This window comes from Ochlerotatus camptorhynchus, unplaced genomic scaffold (genome assembly GCF_037179485.1).
Source record: "Ochlerotatus camptorhynchus isolate MF236.1 unplaced genomic scaffold, CSIRO-AGI_Acam_v1.1 ptg000078l, whole genome shotgun sequence".
NCBI lineage: Eukaryota > Metazoa > Arthropoda > Insecta > Diptera > Culicidae > Ochlerotatus > Ochlerotatus camptorhynchus.
Genome location: NW_027040568.1, coordinates 3,146,219 through 3,170,928, shown reverse-complemented (window position 1 = coordinate 3,170,928; position 24,710 = coordinate 3,146,219). Strand labels below are relative to the sequence as shown.

At 38.7% G+C, this 24,710-nt stretch overlaps 1 protein-coding gene across 2 annotated transcripts in view; it reads left to right on the top strand.

Moving 5' to 3' along the window:
- The window catches only part of LOC135697834 (hemicentin-1-like), a 642,304-nt gene that overhangs the window by 170,974 nt on the left and 446,620 nt on the right, over positions 1–24,710 (top strand). For both annotated transcript variants that reach the window (XM_065217677.1, XM_065217678.1), the window contains exon 2: positions 19,549–19,753. In XM_065217677.1, the coding sequence (XP_065073749.1) occupies positions 19,549–19,753 (205 nt within the window). The remainder of the gene's footprint in view (positions 1–19,548; positions 19,754–24,710) is intronic.

The window sequence follows — 24,710 nt, the reverse complement described above, 5'->3', positions numbered from 1 at the left end:
TGCAAGGAGGGGCCATGAAACAGTCAATTGCTTAAGATATGATTCTAACGTTGGAAGCAAGGCAGAAACTAAGCTTCTTAGAGGGTCTTGTATGTTGAACATGTTTAATATGAATTCCACAATGTCCGAAAAAGCTAGCAAACCTCGTTCGGACTTGGATTTCTTTTGAGAAGTTTGAGGAGCAGCTTTTTTATTTTTTTTATCTTTGTTGGGCAATGGCGGAAAATTCTTGCTGCATCCAGGGATTGGATCAACAGGAGCCTTCGGTTTTGTTTTTTCATCCCCATTACCCTGGGAATTTGGCAATCGTCTGGAGGTGACTTTAGTTTTCTTACGGCGCACTTTCGGGGAGGGGCATTTTCTTTTTGAGGAACCGTCTATTTTTGAAGGTGCGTGTACCACCGTAGAATCACCTTCATCGGATGAGTCAGAGTCCGATTCTTCAACTGACAAAACCGAAAATTGGTTTGCATCTTGGACGGCTGATGCAGCCTTCAACATTTGAGCATATGTCTGCTTGGAGCGTCCAGAGATTGAACGCTGCACTTTATCGGAGTGCTGTTTGTACATCGGGCACTCCTGCAAGGGGTGAGGATTCTCGCCACAGTAAGCGCATTTTACTGATTCTTTGTGGCAAGAATCCTCTTTGTGGTTTTCACCACATTTGCCACAACGAGTTTTGTTGCCGCAATGGCTGGCCGAGTGTCCCAGCCTTTTGCAGTTGGTACAATTATATACCCTCTGTACAAACAACCGCACCGGAAAAAAAGCACCATCAATTTTAACAAAGTTTGGGAGAACTGAACCTGCGAAAGTCACCCGGAACGAGTCTGAATGTTTATAAACTTTTTTACCGTCTAGCAAAGATGCTGAATGCAGTTGCCTTACATCCAGTATCTTCACTAGCGCGGTAGCGAATGTCGAGTTTTTAAAAGTTCCCGAGGCATGTTTCAAGTCCTCGACAGTCAGACTCGCGTCGGAGACCACGCCTTCTATCTCCACATCTCGAGAAGGGATGTAGATGTTGTACTCAACACTAAACAACTCGTGATCAGCAATTTTATTTGCCACATCATAAGTCGGTGCTTCTACACGCAGTTTGTTGAATCTTTCTTTGTGTACCAAGATTCCCGGATACTTACGCAGCAAATCTCTCGTTATGTCGAGAGTTTTCAAAGGTTTATTTTTGGGCCGAAAAAAGACAACCCATGGTCCTTTCGAAGACGGTTCATAGTATCTGGTTCGCGTAACGTAGGCATCGGAAGATGCCATAAGTGTTGCGCAAAAGCGGTGCGCAACCACTTAAGAAGGAAAAAAAAATAAAACCTTCACTAATTAATTAATTTTAATTACTAGTAATTAAATTTTTTGCCCGACGTACGAACAAATCAAAAAGAAAAAAAAAATCGAAACAAAAAAAAACTTATATCTACTTGCAAAAAGTTGTCTCACTATGACCCATACTCCCCTACCAGGGGTGAGAGACAGAGTCACGCGCCACGAGGCAAAATTAAACTACAATAGGGAGGCAATGGACTTGCAAAATGTATTGTCTAATACTTATGCCGGTTGTAAACAACCTATCAGCCGTTGCAGCTAGATGGTCCGTTTGCTGCTGCTGGTGGTGATGATTGGTGTTGGTGGGTCGGCACGATGATGATAAAATGACTTGACGACCGGATGGATTACCGGGGTGGTTTAAAGCTGGATGGCAACTCCAAGGGGCTCGGCCCATGGAATTCCACTTCCTCTGTTGCACACTGGTCACTTGGGGCACCCAATGGGGGGGTGAAAAAACCGCTCGGGCGGAAAAAACACCGAAAAAAATTAGATGCCGCGCGACTGAGACCGGGACGTTGTTAACCGACTGAGTGTTCAACTAGGAATGACAAGAAGAGGTTATAAAGTGTGTGTTTGACATATACAACCTGTCAATACTGCTTTCAGAGCGTCACAATAAGCGATTTTACGATTCGTGAGTGCTCACTCTGAGTGAACGCCCTCGAATCATAAAATCGCTGGTTGCGACGCTCTGAAAGCAAAATTGACAGGTTTTATGAGTATGTGTTTGACTTTATAATCTCTTCTTCTAACAAACAAGTACTAATTATCATTTTAACATCGAATGATTTCAGAATTCTGAAAAACATTTTATTATAGCAATTGAGTGGAAGTAACACTGATTCTGAGAACCACTATATCGTTTTGCCATATGTATCGGCAAAATTTCTTCAAGCTCGAGGTAAAGTATAATGCCACGGTCGATTTCAATTTCACCACTTCATAGTATATACCTCGTTTCAATATGTACACAAAATCTGTCCGTTATGATTAACGATTCAATTTTAATTTTAATACCCTCAATTCATCTTCCACCACACGGGGTCAGTGTCGACCGTCGTCAGTATGAATATACCTACAGACAGTACGAAACCAGTCCACATTGCGCGTCTTACTTGGGTGTGCACACAAAGCCGCACCGTGTGTGTTCTCTTTGCTCTCCATTCCCTCAACCACTACCAGTTAGGCAGATCTCAACATCTCTACTTGTATGTCACCGACTAGGTAGGTGGTTGTCTCCAGATCTAATTTTAATCCTTCTGTGACAGCGTGGGTGGGTATCAGCAGCAGCAGCAGCCAAAGGGAGAAGCTTTCAACTGGCCGGACATCCGGTCGTTGTAGGGGTGCAGTTCTTGTGTGAGCTTTGAACAAACATGCACTTGCATAGAGCTGAAGAAAAAGCTTTTAGCTAGCTCTGCTACCACTCACTCACGGGACCAGGTAAGTATGTTTGCAGTGCGCTTCACTCCATACCGCACGACTCAGGTGTGTCAAGACTCGCAGCAGGATCCAACGGAGATGCGAGCATACTTGGCCGGAAGCCACTTCTACGGGTTGGTTGAAGTTATATTTTTACCTCCTCTGATGTAGATTGGTAAATGTTTGCTCTTGAGGTAGGATGCACGATAATGGTCAAGTTGACATTACATCACGATTATACAGCGAACCGATATAGTGCAGCTCATAATTTAGGATTTTTGACCTAGATATAACATGAAATTCAATTGGCGCGGCCAAAAGTCATACTACCGAAACCATCAAAAAAAATAATTACCAATCACAATAAACAAAGCTTTACGGCCGATGACCACCTTCCCTCGTTCATTCAATGGCTTCCAGTGCTTGACATAGATGAATCTCGCTGTCCATTTCAACAACCCATGGCTTGAGTCAAATACAAACCGCATTCCCGGAATGGCCCTTAAGAATCGAGAACAGATATTATTTTTATGCAAACGGACCGGCAATCTCGTTGGTGAAATTGACCAGGAGAATCGCTTCCGTAAGCCGTAAACCTTGATGAACGTGGGGCCAGAAATGGCAGCCAATGAAGACATTTTTTGCATCCGTTTGCATCATCGACATGGTTGCTACCGGAGCTGCGTGGAATATGGTTGAGCATTTTGTTCCTGCATTTTATTTTTATAGGCCACCAAATAGCCCACAGTCTGCCGCCTGTACGACGACAATGAAGGTTTTACTTTTGTGTGCGTTTTTTTTATATTTGGTAATTTTGCGTAACTGGAACAGTCGAAGGGAGTGAAAAAAAAACAGAGAATAACAATAAAGCCAACAGTCGTTACTTTCGCAGATTGCGGAAACTCTGGTGACAATTTGCGTTCCAAAATGAAGTGTGCACAATTTCGCCGGAAGCTGGCTAAAGTCCTGCTCTTGTAGAATGATGTATATGCATGATTACAAGTGGTTCCGAAGAAAAGTATTGTTATTTGAAAGTATATACGGAACTAAGGAACGGATCCTCAAAAAATGATGTAAGTTGCCTGACAAATATTTTCTCTATGGACATTCATATTCTGTGTCGCGTAATGAAAAAAGACTTCACCATGCATGCAAATTGGCAAATACGTCAAACAAAGTTGTTACCATATGGGACGCACTAAACCTAAAATTATTTTCCCATGCTCTTAGCCTTGAGTAAATTAATGTCACTAATTCACAATGTACGATAACTGACGCAACCATACATGCATCATGAGCGAATCTGGAAGCATTCAGGGTACATGCAATTCTGTTTTAACACGATTTTAATTTTTTCATGTACAGATTATTTAATACAGTGGCGCCGGTGGAGTAGTGGTAAGCGTGATTGCCTCTCACCCCAGCAGGCCTGGGTTCAATCCCAGTTGGCGCCGCCGGGATGTTCTGAGGCATAACATCTCTAATCACGCCTTCCTTCGGAAGGCAAGTGAAGCCGTTGGTCCCCGGTTCATGAGTTTATGGGTCGATAGGTAGGGTCCAGGTGTGGGAGCTGCCTCTCTGGCGTCGGTAGTATTGGTGCTCAGCACGGAAAACAAGATCGACGGAAAACAAATCAAGGAAATTTTTTTTTAATACCACATGATTTATTGTGATTTTTTTTATAAGAAGTTGCATTAAGTTTGGTTTAAAATTGAAATCATAGAGCCGAAAAAAATCGCGTAAAATCAGAATTGAGTGTATTAAGCTTTACTGCCTATGATTCCATACCAAACCCATATGGAAAAAGTAGTCATTGAGAAAATGGCAGTTGAAGTAACGAAATACAAATCTCATGTTTTGTTTTGTTTATTAATTTATTTGATCAGGCTCAACCGAATTAACTTTCGACGATCGCGTTACACACATTAAGCTTGGTCTGCTTCTGTCGACAGCCGAGTGAACACTGACTATTCGCATAGAAAAATCTTAGTAAAATAATTGATGATTTGTTCAAGTTGAAATCAGTTACAATGAAGCTTGCATTTTTTTTTTGTTACATCAGCGAAAATGTGGCGATCCAAAAAGCAGCACTGTAACTTGACCTCTGGACGATACCCGAGTAGCACATTTCCGTCACAATAAGTTGCAGCAACTTGTTTATGACTGATATACGTAGTATGGAACTTGCCACAACCGATTTGTGACAAGCGTGCTACTAGGGTAGTATTTCAGGATGGGACTGATATGCTATTACTTTGCTTGATGGGACAAAGAGGCTTGATGTTATTTTCATTTTTTTCATGATGAAAGTCCCTAATTTTATCGCGTAATATAAAAGTAGATGCCAATTGATAGTGGCTAACGTTGCTATCCTAAAATTGACGAAAATTCATATGGGACTGATATGCGATTATAGGAAAATTATGTCCTCAAGCTTCGACAATCCCAAAATCAAATTGCTGCCATTTCATAACCTTGCAACACAAATTTCTTGAAACAACCTCCAAACGGTCACAAATTGTTGTAACTGTAACTATATCAGTGATATTTTGACATCTACTGGGGTATATTTCATCACTATTGAAACAGCGGGAATTTGATGTTTGAGAACAACTATCGTTAACCATTTGAGTCGGAGTACCGAAATAGATTCCAATAGGGCCTTTTGGAAGGACAACTGCTTTTAATCACCAAAACATGCCACTGTCAAGCACGGTCTACGACTTACTAGTTTTTACGGAAACTTTTTTTTTACCATACTCACACGGTTCGAAAAAGTAGTGTAAACTTCTGTTCAATGTGATGCACATAAATGGAGCGTCACATATCACATAAGTTTACATTATAAATCGTGTAAAGTTCTGAGACATTTAATGAAATGTTGCAAATATTGTAAACAAAGCCCATCTTCAAACATAACATGATATGAAATATATGATTACGTGAATGAATATTTACATCACAATAAAAATTCAGAATCTTTAGCTGAGTACACAGTTAAAAAATGTAATTTTTCGTTACTGTGATGCACATATAAGGAGCGACATATATCATACAAGTGTACATTATAGATCATGTAAATTTATGATACATGTCATGAAATATTCCATATATTTTATGCAACTGTCCATTAGACTGGTGCAAAATTTGAAATTTTCACTCCACAGTGCTCAAGCGGTTCCAAATTGGGCCCTGGCTAGCCTCCCAAAATTTGAACTCATTTAGTGAGAAACTGACTTGGCACAAACCATTTGAAGTTTATATGGGCATTTCTATGGAGAAACCATAATTTCGGTTCATATCTATCTCAAAATTCACCAGTTCACACTACTTTAAAAAATGATAACTGAGCTTGTTGAAAATTTTCTCAGCTACAATTTTGTTCAAGACCACTTTTCGATCAAATGTAAGAAACAAAAATTATTAATGATTCAAGTCACTGCTGTCTTACGAATATCCTCAATCAACTGTTCAGCAGGCAACATTGGTGTTTCTGACGCGTAGAATAGAGGACAAAAATCATGGCTACTATGTCACACTGCATAATACAGTGTTGCCCACAATACAGATGCTTAATATTGCCATAAGATTATCAATTGATAACTATTTAATTTGACGTTTGGCTGAAAAACAATGTTCTGCAAAGTTGTAGCTGATAGAAATTCCCATAAGAATAGCAATATAATTTGTTCACAGTAAAAAAAGTTAAAAAGGCTATACGACAATGAAAAAAAGTTATGTTTTCCCATAGTAATTTCCATATAAACTTCAAATGGTTTGTGCCAAGTCATGAGTTTATACTTTCGGAGGCTAATCAGGACCCGATTTGAAACCGTTTGAACACTGTGGAGCGAAAATTTCAAATTTTGCATCAGTCTACTGTCCATCTTTGTATGCCATATTTACTGAAAGTTGCTAGGTTACGTATAAAGCTTCATGATTTGAAACGATGAATGATTGGCTTCACCACGAACTGATGTGGCCACTTCGGAACATCTAGAACAGGTTTCAGTAGGGCCGTTCAGGAGACAACTCCTTCTGATCACCAAAACATGATTGGCATCTTCGTGACTTAGAACTTTTCAAGAATCGATAAAATAGGTTTAATTTCCGTTATACTAAGCACAACCCGCCTATTAACCCTATTTTTCGAACGGGTTTGAATGAAAAAATTAAATGTTTCCATAAAAAATGACACCCACTTTTATTTACCTTTAAATACGTACCGTTGGATTTGATAACGAGGTATTGATTTTGATTCCAATTCTATCCAAATACATTGAAACGTCATTGGACTCACTTCGGCATACGAATGCAGGCAGAAAAATTAATACGCAAAGACCGGTTTTTGTTTTCGAGAAGAATGGATGAAAATATTCATATTATGCGTTCTTATGGACTTTGGATTGGATTGGACTATTGGACTTAAACTATCGTACCAAACGTATGAAATCACTGATATTTTTATGTTTTTGTTCAATATGACGGAATTAGGCGCTTATGCCGAAGTAGTTCCCTCCTAGGCTAATTCCATGGGAAAAGAACCTATAATAGTGCTCCATAACTCACTATTTGCTTTTTCGTCAAACAAATGTTTAGCAGAATAATAATTGTACCAACACCGTTAAATTTCCGTTACTATGATGCACATAATAGAAGAGTCATTTATGATACCAGTTTACATTACAGATTGAGACATGTCATGAAATATTACATATATTGTATGCAACTGTCCATCTTTGTAAGCAACATTTCCTGTAAGTTGCTAGTTTACGTGAAAAGAAAGTTAACATGCATGAATATTTGCATGCATGGATGTTTACATCACCAGTAAAATTAAAAACAGATTTTAGATTATTTTGCATGAGTTCTGTAAATTAGGAACATCGACAAACGTTTGGCATCGAGAAAGGCAGCACAGAATATTTGAACAACCGAGAATACATTTTGAAGCATTGAGAGAAGCAGCAAAATTTTGCCTCAAGTATTCCGGTTTCTATAAAAGAAAGTACCATGCAAAAAATATGCAGTATTTTGTACTAATCTTGCATCTTTCCATTACGCAAGACGTTCGATAAATAAAATCCGGGCGCTTATCGATACTTGTAATAACCAAGGTTTCAACCCTCCCTTTGTTTCTCAATTGAGTTAAATTGAAAATATCTGCTCAAATTCCAAAACAAAAATCTACACCAATTAATTTGTGACGTGGAACGCTTGATCGAAAAGACAAGGATAATACTCAAAATGATCCTAACATAAAAAAACTCGACCCAAGGTCCCAGCTAGCTGTCGTAGAGTTACCAGAAATGGCTTAGGTTATTTTTTTTTTTCAAGTAAAACAATTAGCATTATTCACAAGTTACCGTTTGGTTCTATTTCACGTAGTTAATTTTTTAGCTTTAAAAATTGCAACTTTTTTAATTCAAATGTTACTTTTGAACTCTCTTTGGAATTTCCTTGAAACTCTTCTTTTCATTTCAGTAGCATCCTTTTAAATAACTTTTTAGCTATTTTGAGAAATTGCTTCCATTGAAATTCTTCTCTTAATTTGCGTTGAACTCAAAACTATCCTCTGAAATTCCTTGGAATTATCTTCTGAATTTTCTTGTAACTTTCCTTTGAATTTCTTTTAAACTCAACTCTATGAGCTTTTTTTCGTTAAATTAGCCTCAGAATACGATTGTTTTGATTTCATTTGGAGTATTTTGTCTCAGGCCCAAATTGATGATACCATTTTGTTTTGTGTGTTTTCTTAATCTAGGATCTCGAAGATTTTTATAAGTTACTGAAAACATTATGGAAAATGATAGATATACCTCTGTCACTTTTCTTGGCTATTTGGTATATGTTGCACATCAGAGATGCGCAAAATATATCAATATGCAGTATTTAAGGGGCATAATAATTTAGAAACATTGGGCCTATTTAAATCAAAAATTTAATCACGATGCTTCAGAACCCAATAAATGGATGAAACGTGGACATCTCATACAGTATGTTTCGTTGCATTATTATTTATAAATGATTGATCGTTGGGAGCATCTAGTCTAAAAAGTTTAAATGATGCTTCACTTTCCTCTAGTGGTCATTACAAAAATATGGTTATAGCGGCATTACTCGCTTCTGAAAAGATAAGAATAAGAAGGGAAAAGGAGGAAGTAACCCTAGCTCTATCTTATTGTATGAAAACTGGGAAAAAGCGGTTCTCTAATCAATCTACAGGAAATGTTCTCGAAAATTCACAATGACTCGTTAACCTTTTCTTTTGTGAGCTTCACAAAATCTCTCTAAATTTTCCAAAGCTTAATACAAAGAGGTAAAAACTACCATTATAATTTTTAGTACATACATATGAAAATAAAGGAAAGACCTCCTCCAATTTCATAATTTTGTACTACTGTTGAGCCAAAGACTATTCCAAGACTTCAGGCTATTTCGAACGAACTATTGCATCTCCTAATTCTAGCTCAATATTTCGCAACCTAAGATTTTCAGTGAAGACTAGATGTACGAGTGCTTATTGAAAAAAAAAACCAATATAATAAGACAAATGTCAGAATAATAGAAATTTTCATTAAAACAATTTTTAATGATTTTTGTTGGCATTAACTACGAGATCTTGCTCCGAGAACTCCAAGAATTTTCCCTTAGTCTCGTTTATTTCAAGATCAAGGTTCTTAAACATTTTCTTAATTCAATTATTCCCAGTTTCCAAATTAGTCTAATGACACTTTTCAGTCCTACAGCGTTCGGCCTACCCAGGGAGCATTGCCAGTTTTATCGAGGTTTTAAAGCATTGTTCTAATCCTTCGGAAGGGAAGTAAAGCCGTTGGTCCCCGGTTCATGGGTTGATGGGTCGATTGGTAGGTTTGGGAGCTGCCTCCCTGGCGTCGGTAGCATTGGTGCTCAGCACGGAAAACAAGATCGACGGAAAACAAATCAAGGGAAAAAAAACTTTTTGTATCACTTATTCAATCATTCCTCAGCTTAATGTCACTTTCATGCGGCAAACATGCTGGATTGAGATGCATATTAAGGGGAGGTTTACTTGGATTTTTTCAAAAAAAATTGTTTTTTTTGCATAAAATGAAAGCTACAAGTGTGTAGAATATGTGGCCAAAAGGATTTTACGATCCGAAACATATTTAGCGAGTTATGGCGCTTTGAGTGAACCTTTGTCATGCGCGCTGAGGGACGCTACAAAAACTTTAAACGCGTTCTTCTCGAAACCATATTTTTTATAACAACTTAGAGCATAGGGCTTGAACAAATGATCCGATTTACAATCGGAAAATTGCTGTATGGCTTATATCTAAAATGAAAAAAAATTGTTAGTTACTATTTTTTAAGCAAGGTCAAAGTGAGAAAAAAGGGGTAAAAAAAGCACTAAATTTTCAAATGTCCATAATTTGGTCAATTTTTGTCGGATTTCGTTCTAGTTAGGTATAAGCCATAGGGAATATTATCAACTTTAACCACAATAAAAAAATTTCATTTCAGTTCACCACCAGAGGGTGTGCACTCGAAGTTCTGCAGCAAAACCTGACTGACACTCCTCCACGCGAGCCGCCATTTTGAGGCGCCATTTTGAGCCGCCATTTTGTTTTTTTACCTTCAAAAAATTTCCAAGTATTCAGGAATAGTGGACAAATATAATTATCGAAACCGGAAGTTCGTATGTCTTTTCATTCTCCTGAAAAAAATTCAAAAGTTCAACTGTTTTTCAGCCAAATCCAAGTAAACCTCCCCTTAAAAGATAATAGAGAATAATAGATAGATGTCAACATATCACACATAGTGAATGCCTGAGTTTTTTCACATTGATATCGCTGTGAAGCAACTGTGAGCTCTAGAGGGAATTTATTTCTGTAACTGTAACCAGTTTTGTTTGTTTACGGTTAAAATGTCATATTTAATTATCTTAAAGATAAATCGTCCAGCTCAAGCCTTTGTAGGGGTAATGTAAAATAGTGATGTAGTTATGTAATAGCTTAGGTAAACGAAGTTTATAATTGATGTCAGGTGAATTTATTTTAATGTGTTAGTTTTCCACGTTATGGATGATCAAAATTATGTCACTGAAATTAACTATTCATATACAATGATTTTTTGAAAGATCAAGGAGATCAAGATCAAAAATTTAAATTATTAGAAAAACATATCCTATCAAGACTTGACCATTGACAACCTGCTTTCAAATACGCAATTTGGTTTCCGAAAGATTTAAGGAACAAACGATTGTCTAGCGTTGTTTTCATCTGATATTCAACTGGCCTTTGCGCACAAGGAGCAATTTGCTTCAGTCTTTTTGGATATTTAGGGCGCATTTGATTCAGTTTCCATTGACATATTGTCAGATAGTCTGCACCTGGTATTTAAAATAATTTCTTGTATAATTTTCTGTCAGAAAAACAAATGACCTTCAATGTAGGTCAACAGACAACTTCTATAATTAGCTACATGGGGTTACCCCAAGGTTCATGTTTAAGTTCCTTACTTTATAATGTTTATGTCATAGATATTGCTAACTTCTTAGATAATCGATGTTCGCTTAGCCAGCTTGAAGACGATGCTTTGGTTTCCATGAGAGGTTCACGTGCGGAAATCTTGTAAAGACCATAGCAAAATTCCCTAGATAATCTGTCCTTTTTGGCCAGAAATTTGGGAATCGAGTTTTCACCGCAAAAAACTGGATTGGTAGTGTTAACAACGAAGTGGTTTCCAGCCCAATTGCGTCTAAATCTTTTGAAAAGAGACATTATCCAATATTTGACCTTATAATACCTTAGAGTCTGGTTTGATTAAAAATGTACTTGGGGTACCCAATTTGAAACAAAAGTGTCAACAAAGGATCAACTTTCTACGATCAATTTCTGGGACATGGTGTGGTGCTCATCCGGAAGACCTCATTAAACTATATAAAACGACTATACTTTCAGTTCTTGAGTATGACTCTTTTTGCTTCCTCTCGGTAAGAAAAAGTCACCTAATCAAATTGGAACGTATTCAATATCGTTGTTTACGTATTGCCCTTGGCTGTATGCATTCAACATACAATATGGGTGTAAAACCCTTGCAGAACCGTTTCTGGGAGCACTCATTAAGGGGGATTTCCGGTTCAATTGACCTAAACTTTGGATTTTTTTCCAGGGAACTGGTAAGAGTTAGAGACCTGAGTTTTTTGTCAAATCTTTATTCATTCTTGCTCTTCAACTGGGAATTTTTTCAAGTCCAAAAATCCAAAATGGTGTCCAATATGGCGGCTGCCCGGCGGGTACTTCCCAAAACTGCGAGCAGCCTTGAGGTCGCAAATCGTCACCTAGAATGAAAATCGGCTCAGTTTCTTGAAGAGTATAGTTCAGAGAATGGAATGAACTAGAATCTTTGAAAAATCTCAAAATTTGACAAAATGGCGGAAACTAGGTAAATGACTTTTTTTCAAATGCCCGCCATTTTGTCAAATTTTGAGATTTTTCAAATATTCTAGTTCATTCCATTCTCTGAAAAAAAAAAATCCAAAGTTTAGGTCAATTAAACCGGAAATCCCCCTTAAGAGTATTGATCAAAGGTAGTGTCAGTAACAACCTTGTGATTGAAAACTTCAAAACAATGCTCGAATTGAGCACCCAGACTAGATTCGTGCGAATGTACCTTAATTATATGTCATCGGATATAAGCCTTCCGTGCTATAATCCCCCTCGTATATGCTTCACTAACTACAGTTCCCACATTGACTATGATCTCTCTAAGAAACAGGCTATTCAAGAAGTTCCAGATCAACTTCGACCTATCTCAATTCCCCGTATTTTTGCTGAAAAGTACCAACCGGTCAATTGCGTGAAAATATATTTTACAGACGGGTCCCGTCTCAATGGATCCACTGGTTTCGGTGTCTTCAATGAAAACTCTAGCGCCTTCCGCAAACTTCAGGAACCTTGTTCCGTTTTTGTTGCTGAGCTGGCACCAATCAACTTCGCATTGCGGATGATTTCCAACCGCAGACCATTACTTCATCTTCTCGGATAGTCTCAGTTCGATTGAGGCTATTCGGTCGATGAAACCAAGTAAGCACTCATCTTATTTCCTTTCAAAGGTAAGGGAGCAGATGAGTGTGCTGGTCGAAAGATCATATATGATTACTTTGTATGGGTCCCCTCACATTGCTCATTCCCAGGCAATAAGAAGGCAGACTCTCTCGCAAAGTTGGTCGCAAAACAAGGCGAGATTTATGATAGAAGAATTTCACATGATGATTTTGTCCCATTAGTACGTCAGAGTTCTCTTCTAAGTTGGCAAAACGATTCAACAAGTAATTCTCTTGGGCGGTGGTTACATTCCATTACTCCAAATGTTTCTTCGAGAGCGTGGTTCAAAGGTCTGGATGTAAGTCGGGGATTCATTCGCGTAATGTCAAGACTTATGTCCAACCACTACTCGCTAGATGCACATCTCTACAGAATAAATCTCGTTGACAGCAATATATGTAAGTGCAGATCCGATTATGGTGACATCGATCACGAAGTTTATGGCCCGAGGTAGACCACACTTCCGTGAAGTAAGAGATGTATTGGGAGCCCGTGATCTTCCCTACATACAGGCGTTCTGAGAATTACTTTGTTTGTCTGATGTTAGAGTTTGATGTGACCATCCCCTCCTTTCCACACATTTTCCAGCCTATATGCCCCAGTCTTATTATCCACCTGTTTCTGTCCTACTTGCCCCTGCCCAGCCAGCATTTGGTGAACTGTTCGAGAGGAGGAAGCTTCAGAAACCAGTTTCCTACCTGGCTCCTTCTAATCGAAATTGCTACCCAATAACCTCGAGCTCACCACGAGTAGTTGGTACCCAATACTAACCTAGATTTACTGCTGTTTAAAATGTTAATTCAAAAATTACGGATTTTTGGCTCCGCAAAGTGTCACACACGACTGAGCCTAGTAAATAAACAAACTAGTTAAAAAAAGATACAAAATTTACTGTTTTTCAACGAATGTTAATCTTTACCAATATGCATAAAAATTGATAATTGTCGGATTATCTAGAAATTTTGCATTTGAGTCTAAAATCCATCTGATAATTTGAAAAAAAAATATAATGTTACAATATCTTCTTCTTCTTCGCTTTTCAAGCCTATTGCTTATCGCATATAAGCTTATTGTTTGCTCTCATCTTAGTGTTCTGGATGCACTTCCACAGTTATGAATTGAGAGCTTTCGATGCCAGACCATTTCTGCATTACTATAATTGAGTGGCAAAACTATAGGCATACTCTATGCCCAGGAAAGTCGAAAAATTTTCCAACCTGAACAATTCCTAGACTGGACCGAGAATTGAACCCAACCACCTGGTCTTGCTTTGCAGCTGTTTACAACTGACATCACCCCACTGTGTGGCACGTACCAAACTGTGGGCTGATTTGGCAACCTATCCTAGCACCTCAACAGCGCTCTGATATGCTGGGTAATATCAGCAACTTAGCTTATCGCTCTTATGTGGCAGGTCTCACCATCAACGCAGCAACGTAAATTCAGATTAGTCAACGCCAAAATCAGAATTTTCTGTTAAATGCCAGTGATGTTTATAAGTGAAGGACACTCAGTTGCCTGCGGTGAATAATTCGTAACTGGTGGCATCAGAAGCCGATATCATCCTATATTTGAGAATGAAGTGGAGCTAGGTCGGCTAGGGGCGGAAACGGACTGCAAGCATTCGCTGGATTGAAACCCGTCAGAACATCGCAGCAAACGCAGACCCAGGGGCTCACGGCGGTGGTGATAATACCGTGCCTGAACTGACTTAACTGTTCAGAAGGCTTAGTAGTCATTTGCTCCATGCGCTGCCATAAGAATATAATAAGCAAGGGAAAAGTAGTAGCATTTATTTACTTGACTTCAAAATGCAAGAATTAAAAAATCAATAATGTTGTTGATGTTGATTGAAACCATCACAAAAAAACAACCCTGTAAAGTGTATAGCTCTCCGCAACCATTGTCGCCACTGACTTCTGTGGTGTCACATTGCGTGTCGCGCCCCAGTCTTGTATGTGTGTCCAACAATAGCCTGTCGCTCGCAAGGCGTGAATCCGCATTATACCTATCACCATCACACGCACCCGTTTCACAGAAGCCCCTTTAGAATACGTAGGCAAGGCAACGAAAGCAACGCGGCGGCAGCCATAAAGTGGACTTTATTAAATCCGACTGTAAAAATGCGAGTAAAACCAACAAGCAACGGCCCGCGACCTATGTACAACGGAAAAAGTTTAAACAAATGAGGTGATAAACGCTGGGGAGTGTTTTATTTTGCAAACGGATACCTACTTTAGCGGAATTGCATTTTGCTCTGTTGGTAGTTCTCGTTGAAGTTTAAACAGCAGAAATGTCCAGACAATGGTGACATATGACGAAACGTACTTAGACAGTATCTTCCTAACAGCTTTTCTTAAGAGACATCTGGTAGCATCAGGGCGATCAATCTGAAAAATAATATCTTTTTGGCTCCATTTGGCTAAATAGGGATGACATATCCAAGTAATCATCATGTCCACTAAATGTCCTTTTTACCAAATAAGCGAGAACACGGTTGACATAACCATATATTAGTCTTGCACTGCACTTGCCAAATCGGCAGTTAGTTGGCTTCTTGGTTACTTAGTTGACTGATGTAAGATTTATGATAATTATATTAGTATCTGGCATATGTTGCCAATATATTTTATTAATTGTTCATCCAAAATTTCACTAAAGCGGCTCGTTGGGTAAAGAATAAAGGTTCTGCTTTTACTTTCATTTCAAAATTTGGCCTACCCAATTATTAGAAAACCAGCCATGATTCTTCAGAGTATATTTTTATATGTTGTTAATTTGGAAGAATTATTAGTATTAAAATTTGTCTACAAATAAAGTTCCATTCAATACCTTTCAAATTACCTAAAGAGATCGAAAATTGTACGTAACATTACAGAGATATGAACATAACACATTTGCATGTTATTTTGGGGGTGACCCCACCCAGATGATCGTGAGTGTACGCCCTCTTAACACTCCGTTTAATTCTTCTAATTCTAAATTTGCGCGGGTATATTTTTTCTATTTTATTTCTGTAAACTTAAAAGAAGAATGTTTGTACCATTTTTTTCGTTAAACTTTTTCAAATTGACCAGGTATCGTAGGAGGAAAAATACGACTGCGCAAATTAGTAGTTTACTGCATACATTTTGAAGTCCAGAGCGAAGCAGGATAATTTTGCAACAAGTGGCCCGGTTTAAGCTGAAAATATGCAGTGTTTTGCGGTGACCATCGTTCCATTCGCAAGAATTTTGCAAGCTGGACGATAAATCGAATCGAGCACTTCGATACCTGTAATACCTAAGGATTCAACCCTCCATTTGTTTCTCAACTGCGGCCAATTGCAAACGTTTGCTCAAACCCCAATACAAATATCTACTCCAATTACTTTGTACTAAAAAACGTGGAAAGATTGATCTAAAAGGGAAAGGAGGGTTGAAACCAGATCCTAACAAACTTTGTTCGACCACTATGGCTAAGGTCCCAGGCTAAGACTCCTCAAAGTTACCAGGAACGGCTATTTTTCCTATCAAGATTAAGCACTATTTACAAACGAAAGTAATCGTTTGGATCTATTCTACGTAGGGTTACTTTACTAGTTTTGACACTAGCGGTCCAGTTGTTTGCCCTAGGGCCTAAATCCAATTTGAAATATATTTTCAGATTAAACATATGTTCGAACCTTGTATCATAAAAAAAATGCAAAAATGTGTAATTTAAACCTGATGAATGTGGGAATTTAATATAGGGCTAATTCGAGCACCTCTAGGGCATAAAACTGGCACACTAACCCTAGTTTTATTTCTTGCTTTTTCAGAAAAATTTCGCGCTGAAATCATAACATTCATAAGTTGACTTTCTAAGAGCACATTGAAAAATATTACTGGTTAATAACGCTTATACAATAATATACAAATAATAACATACAAATCGCCTTTTCGGCCACTCAGTAGCTCTTTTCTCCTATGTTAAATTCTCATCATCCCTGTGCGTGAAACATGTTCGACATTTCCTTACCCTTTTACTCCTATAAAAATCCCATAAGATACTGTCAAGCTTTGCGTCAAGAGACGGCGCTGCACTGGTACCATGGTGGAGTGAAGACATAATACAAAGTTCGATAGATTTCATGCAAAGATTGACAGATGTTTGTGAGATTATACCATAGGAGTAAAGCGTTGCAATGCAGAGTCATCGAAAAAACGTCAATGCTTACTGAGCATGCAACCATATAACTGCTTCTCTTTTAAAAGAGAAAATGTTGCAAATGTAAACAATTACTTTTTCGACGAATTTCTCAAGAATGAAAAACCACTCAAGTAAACCACCACGATGATTGTGTAGAGGGAGAGTCCCCCTATCTGATAGAATTGGGTTGACATGGGTTGACTTTGAAATACGAAAAATTTACGCAAGAAGCCATTGTTTCCGTTTTCAACATTGGTTCTTGTGAACGCTCAGTGTTATTTTGCATGAAGTTAAACTGTGTTATGTGGTATGGGATATTAAAAAAATATCGGTCAAGGTTTCAGCTACGCATATATTAAATAATCGTTGGAATGTGTGGAGCTGTGAACCCACTGAAGTTTGGAATCTTGACAATCAAAAATGTGGGCTGCAAGATTTTCCAGTTTCGGATTGAATTAACATATTCTGAGAGCTTGAAAAATCATATCCGGATTTAAGTAAGGCACTTATGCAACTATTTGGTCATATTTAAATGCAAATTTATTTTACAATCCCTTTGAATTAGCAACAGCGCAAACACCGACATCCAGTAGAAAAATAAACACTAACAAATACCACCTATAGGGTGTCTCAAAAAGTCTAAGCACGACTTTGTAACACCCCTGTTTGTTTAAGATGACGTTTAAACAGCTGATTATCACGCTGAATCATTGTTTACATTTCGACCAACAGTGTTCACTCGGCTGACGACGAAAGCAGGCCACTCTCGATGTGTGCTACGCGATCGTCTGTTTACTCGGCAGCAACCATTGTGTGGTCCTCCTCATTGTTCTTCATCAGCAGTTCTTTCGGTCGATGCGTCGTTGACTTTGGAAAGCAACCGTTTCGTGATGATTGTGTGAGTGCTGACCACGTTTTGCGTCCATTACTGCAATGGACGCGCTCTGACCCTCGTTGGCGTACAACAATTTGCCATACAATGAAACTACTGGAAGCGGCTCCAGTTCTGATGGAGGAGGCTTTTTGGATAGCGGAAGATAAAGTGTTTATTGTGTTGTACCTTTTGACTATAGCTTTAAGATGTATTGTATAGTGACCATGAATCCTCGGCTCTGTTAAGTTAATTCGGTTGAGCCTTATCAAATAAATTAATATACAAAAAAAAAAAAAAAATTCGACCACAGTTGTGTGTATCGCAAGTGTCGGTTCGTTACATTTCCGTGACAATGCGAAGCATTTCTCCGGAAAAGCGCAAACAGATCGTGCAAAAATGGTGTACTATTCCAAACATTTCTCTGAGTCAATTAGCGAAATTGGAAGGTGTAAGCATCGAAGCCGTTCGAAACGCGATTCGGAAGTATGGTGATGAAGCAACTTTCCAGGACAAGCAAAAATCTGGACGTAAACCGAACTCTGTCGACCGAGATCTGGACCGAAAAATCGTGCAAGATTTCACTCATAAGAAAAGTGCTTCGGTTCGAGAGTGGGATCCTTGAAGAGTAACATCCAGCGGGCCAAGGCAAGAATGGGTCTAAATACGTAAAAGAATCAGAAGAAGCCAAAGCGGAGTGAGAAACAAGCCGCATCCGTCAAACCGAGGGCTCGGAAGTTATACGACCAATTGCTGTGCGGAAAATCGGTGGACGATGAATCATACGTTAAATTTGATTACAAAACTCTTCCTGGTGATCAATACTACACCGTTCGTGATAGCAGAAGTGTTGACGACGCGGATAAGTCGATTCATACCGAAAATTCGGTAAAAAGGCTATGGTTTGGCAAGCCATTTGTGAGTGTGGTATGCTTTCCAAACTATTTGTGACAACGTAGACAATGACAACCGATGTTTACGTGCGTGAGTGCACACTTAGAAATAAGTACTTTTACACGAGACGTAAATCCATGGAACGTAAATAAACATTTCATGTAAAATTAAGTTTTCTCAAACCAAAACATTAGCAAGTCGACGAAGAGAACGTTTGATTGAATTGATTTTCTCGTTTTTTTTTTCAACTCATTCTTATGTCAAAAGGGCCGCTTACATGTGTCGGTCTCAGGGCTTCGAAATTAAATGCCTTTTTGTGTGTGTTTAAACAAGGGTCTGTTACGCATGATCCGCAAACACGACGTCTCAGTACTGTTTTGGCCGGATTTGGCGTCGGTTTATTACTCCAAGGACACGGTAGCCTGGTTAAAAGCCAACAAGGTCCAACTCGTACCGAAGGAGATGAATCCGCCAAACTGTCCCCAGGCCAGCCACCCAATCGAATTTTTTTGCGCCCTGACCAAAGCATATTTGCGTAAACATGTAAAGGCAATGGATTCCGTTACAAATTTTGCGAAATACTGGGAAAAAGTATCCAACATTGTTGGAAACGCAAAAAAATCCACTCCTTGGCTTACAACTGATCGGATCTCGGATTTTCTACGTTCAACGTTATCGTTTTTTTTTAATCGTGCTTAGACATGCTTGGATTGCAATTTATTTCTCCGGTACTAATTAGTTGCTTTTTACTTTTCTACTTTGCAGTGTTCACCTTACTAGCGGTGGCAGTGGTCACGGCTCGGGCAGATGAAAACTTGGACACCCGGGAAGGCGAAACCCTTACGCTCAAGTGCCGCTTCAGCGAACAGCAACCATCCACCGATTTCACGTACTACTGGGCCCGGTGGACAACGGCCAATAAGTTTGACAATGTGGCCATCAACAGCGTGCAGCTCAACACTAATTACAGGTAGGTGAAGTTAAATACGTCAGCGTCGGTAATGAAAATTAGATAGAAGTAGGAAAGGGGGGGGGGGGTGGGGGGCAATTCTGTGGTTTTCTAAAACAATCGAGTGATGGAAAAAAAATGTGTCACCATCTTCATGATTAGTTCTAGTGATAGTTATACAAAGTTGAACTTTAGAATTTTACAAGCAAATTGTGTGAAAACTTTTATAACCACTTTCAGTCGTAAAGACGTTCTCTGTTATGATTGATATTTGATCTCACGTAGCCGTGGTTATCCACAGAGAAAGTCGATGAAGAGAATCGAACAAATTATTTATGACCTTGGTTATCAAGAAATATCCATTACTAAGGCTGTGTTCCAGTTGGTGAATTTTCACTTAAATTTGACAGATGGATTTTTTTAAATAAACCTGCTATTGTACAGGACTTATTTCTGATCGATCAGGAATCAATTTTGATTAACACCATCGCGAAAATCGGATGATCAACAACAGAGGGATTTTCGAACATTTTAATTTATTTTCAAAGTGTCAAATGTAAGTGAAAATTCACCAAATGGAACACAGCCTAAGACTCTCAACCATATAGAAGTCTGTCATAGAGATTAACATCCATGCCTCATGGGGGCCGGTAAAAAACAAATACGACTTGTAAGGGGTGAATTACAGTACACTAAACTCCGAGGCGAGAGGCGTGGGGAATCTTACCTCAATCGACGTTCACTGCAAAACATGTCATGGAATATTGTTGTTTATTAATTTATTTGATAAGGCTCAAACGAATTAACTTTACAGAGCCGAAACTATACAAAACATCTTAAAACTATAGATAAAAGGTACAACACAATAAAAACTTGATCTTCCGCTATTCAATAAGCCTCCTCCATGAGAACGGGATGCGCTTCCAGTGGTTTAATTGTATGGCAGTTACGCCAACGGGGGTCAGAGCGCTTCCATTGCAGCAATGGACGCAAAACATGGTCAGCACTCACAAACTGATCACTAAACGGTTGCTTTCCAATGTCGACGACGCATCGACCGAAAGAACTGCTGAAGAACAATGAGGAGGACCACACAATGGTTGCTCCGAGAAAACAGATGATCGCGTGGCACACATCGAGAGTGGCCTGCTTTTGTCAACAGCCGAGTGAACACTGTGTCATGGAATATTACAATGAAACATAACACGCAGGCCATTCCATCGGATGTGTAATATTACCTTGAACCGCGCCTTGTACGACGTACACAAAATTTGCAGTCAAATTTACATTCAGAAATGCATAATTGCATCTGATTTTTTACAGTTACATCAATGTTTGATAGATAAGCATGCGATGCGTTGATCATTTTACAATCTTTTTTTATTGGTGGCCAGCATCATTTGTTTTGCCAGAATGTCATGGGAATTGGAAATGAGCAGGAAAAGGACAGCAAAGATGTTTGTTCCAATGCGGTAGTTCATACGCTACAACACAAAGCCTATTAGATCACATTGTATGAAAATTTACACTCACTTTTCTCAAAACAAAAGAAGCGCTCCAGGGAATCCACTTTGCATACCGTCATCCGTAGGATGAAGAAAATTGGATGGCGTTTGGACGGAATTGAAACTTGTAGGACAGATTTGGAACAAAAAATCAGTGATAGAATGTTAATATTATCTCAACCATTTGTGACTCTTTAGCAAATTCAGATGAAAGGTGAATACATCTAGAAGTCATATTCGATAGAAACATTAAATTGTTTCATAGTTGAAGATGCTACATTTCAAATAATCGATATTTTATACGATGCATGAGGAGATAGCCGGTGCCGGTGGTGTAGTGGTAAGCGTGACTGCTTTCTCACCCCAATGGGTCTGGGTTCAATCCCAGCCGAGGTCGGTGGGATTTTTCTGAGGCATAAAAATCTCTGGTCACGTCTTTCTTTGGAAGGGAAGTAAAGCCGTTGGTCCCGGCCCATGTATGTTTGAAAGGGTGCGATATCATACGCAGGTGTGGAAGATGCCTTCCTGCACATTCGGTTGCCGTCAATTGATGGCAATCGATGTCCGTCGGTGCCCGAGCAAAGTCGGTTAACAAAATGAAAGCAAATCGATATTAAAGTGTGCAGTTCCTATCATAATGAAAACTCATTTTGATTTCAAATGTCGCGACATAAGTCTGATATCATATTGTGCTTTCATTATGCAGTCAAGACTTTTTAAATGAAAGCAACTTAACTTGAAGTTCTGCTGTTAACGTCTTGTTTAAAATTTAATTGAAGTTCATCTGTCGTTGAACTAATGATTATTGTTTATTTGTTTTGTTTAACACATTTTAGATCATTCGTGACTTGCCCGGGGTGAGGTTTGAGCCCAAGTCTTTCAGCGTGAGAAGCATGAATGCTAACCATTAACTCCAGGCCCGTATTCAGTTAAACATTATGAATGCAAAATCAGTAATCAAATTGATTTAATTGAAAGCAGGATTAGTTTTCCGTTTGCTTCAACAGTGTAAAATTTTGCTCTCATTTTTGCTGTGTTAACCGTTAAGTCAACCAAAATGAGATCAACTGGAGTATTCACAATAAGTTACATCATAACAGCAAATTTTGATTTCAATTTGATCTCCAGCTTTACTCGGGTGATTGGCACTAGATTGCGGAACAGAAACCGACGTTAAATAAAGGAAAGAAGAAGGAGATGAGGAGATGAAAGTATAGTGTTGATAGTTCCGTTAGAGTACACAGCAAAAACTAAACTTTAATATTACACCCAAGAGAATGCATTTCAATCATATCGAAACTCTCATCTAATTTTAATGGCCCCAAAAATAAACAAATGCAGTAAAAGCAGTGTAATGTCTGTTCATGCACTATATTAATAATAATTTCACCCTTTTTGGCAAGTCCATCCACTGTGATGTGATATTAAAATTAGTTTTTCCTGTGTACGGCAGTGTGAAAATTGTATATAGAGAGTATATACAGAGAGAGAGAATATATAGAGAGAGAGTATATATAGAGAGAGAGTATATATATAGAGAGAGTATATATAGAGAGATAGAGAGTATATATAGAGAGCAAAAAGGCAGCTTCCACTCCTGCGTAGGATATCGCACACATGGGCTGGGACCAACGGATTCACTTCCCTTCCGAAGCAAGACGTGACCAGAGATTTGTATGCATCAGAAAAATCCCACCGACCTCGACTGGGATTGAACCCAGACCCATTGGGGTGAGAAAGCAGTCACGCTTACCACTACACCACCAACGCTGGCAAAAAAAAAAAAATTTACAGTATTAATTTTTTTTTAAACCCGTTAACAAAAGAGAGGCAAAGTGCGGAGTGTGCTTAGTAGTACAGAAAGTAAAACAAAAACCCTATGTATATTTATAACAGAGCTCACAGTAATATAGAGCACAAATGGTGCTGGTTTCAGCTAGTTGTTTTTGCCGAAACAGTAACGTGGTAGGAAATGCCACTATCTATCGACATAATTTTACACTTTACTTAAAGTATATTACTGAAAACTGATATTTCTATGTAAATATGGTGTAAAGACACCATATACGCCCTCAGAGAAACTCTACTGGCCTTAAGGAGGATCTGAAATGACCGATAAAGTGTCCACATCATAAAAAAATGTCCTAGAACCTTGTGATTTTTTTCTATTTTGTTCAGAATCATTTAATTACTAAGAATTTAACTTGGATTAATTATAATTAATTATCGGTCAATCCAGATTATCCGGAGAACCAGGATATGGCCACTGCGTGGCCGGCGGTCATCGAAAACAACTACCCGACACTGGTTTAGATACAACAAGACAACCCAGCTTTATTCACTCATTTTACTATTAATTTGCTAAGGCTCAATCGCGTGATACTTCCGAAGGACGCTAAAGAGCTTTCTCGGAGATGTCGGGGCAAAGTTTATAGCATTCTGCCGGAGAAGACCGAAGCAACTTTTGTGCAAAATACGAAATCAGAAGCGGAAGTCGGCAACGTTTTCAGCTGAAGGTAAAAATATTTCTCGTGGAATCAGAAACAGCTTCCGGTGGATGAAAGACATTTTCGGAAAAAAATTAAAACTTCGGGCAAAGGTTAAAAAAAAAGCTTCCTTAAGTAGTTCGGTAGAATCATTTAGAAAAGTTGGAAGTATTTTCCAGGAGAAGAAGGCAAACAAATTCGGGCTAAGCCAGATGTTACATTCCGGTTTATCGATTGAATGAAAAGTTTAAAAAATACACGCATTTGAAAGTGCCCCATTTCTAAATTATCTACCCTTTATATGGCAATCTTCAATAGTTTTCTCTAAGTAATTTCCAGGTGAGCTTAAATTAGTTTGGGTAAAGTCAGCTTCAAACACATTAAATCAAATTTGGAACCGTTTGAGCATTTCAACGCGAAGACTTAAAAATTGACATCAGGTAAATTGAAATGTTCTAAGACCGGAATCGAATACACCGCCACCAGCATAGTTTTGGCTAAAAGCCATGCCTATACTGACCTTTACCCTTACTGACTGCTATTTTATAATTTGATTTATCCTCACTCAACGAGAAACTCGACGCATTAAAACCGGTAAATGGTTGAACAAAATAATACTAGCCATCATTCCGAATGTGATCCCATTTATTGGCCTGCAATTGTGTCCATGAACTGTTGATAATTACAATATTCATTACAGTGGATGAATGCTCGGCCACATTTCAGAAAACAACCCCAAGTTCCGGCCAATATTGTTATTATCAACATACAAAGCGGCCGGCAGCCCCGTGCATCTGCCATGAAAACAAGTGAGCCGAAAACAAGTGACAATGAAAGCAAAGCTGGATGGCTGTTTCCAAAAGCGAGTTTCCCTCTCCTTTCGTGGGATCCATCGGAGCCCCTCATTGCACTTTCCAGCAAGTTGGAATCGGATCATTTTCGGTTTTTTGAGTGTGCAAAAATATTTGGATGGGAGGCAGCTGCTAT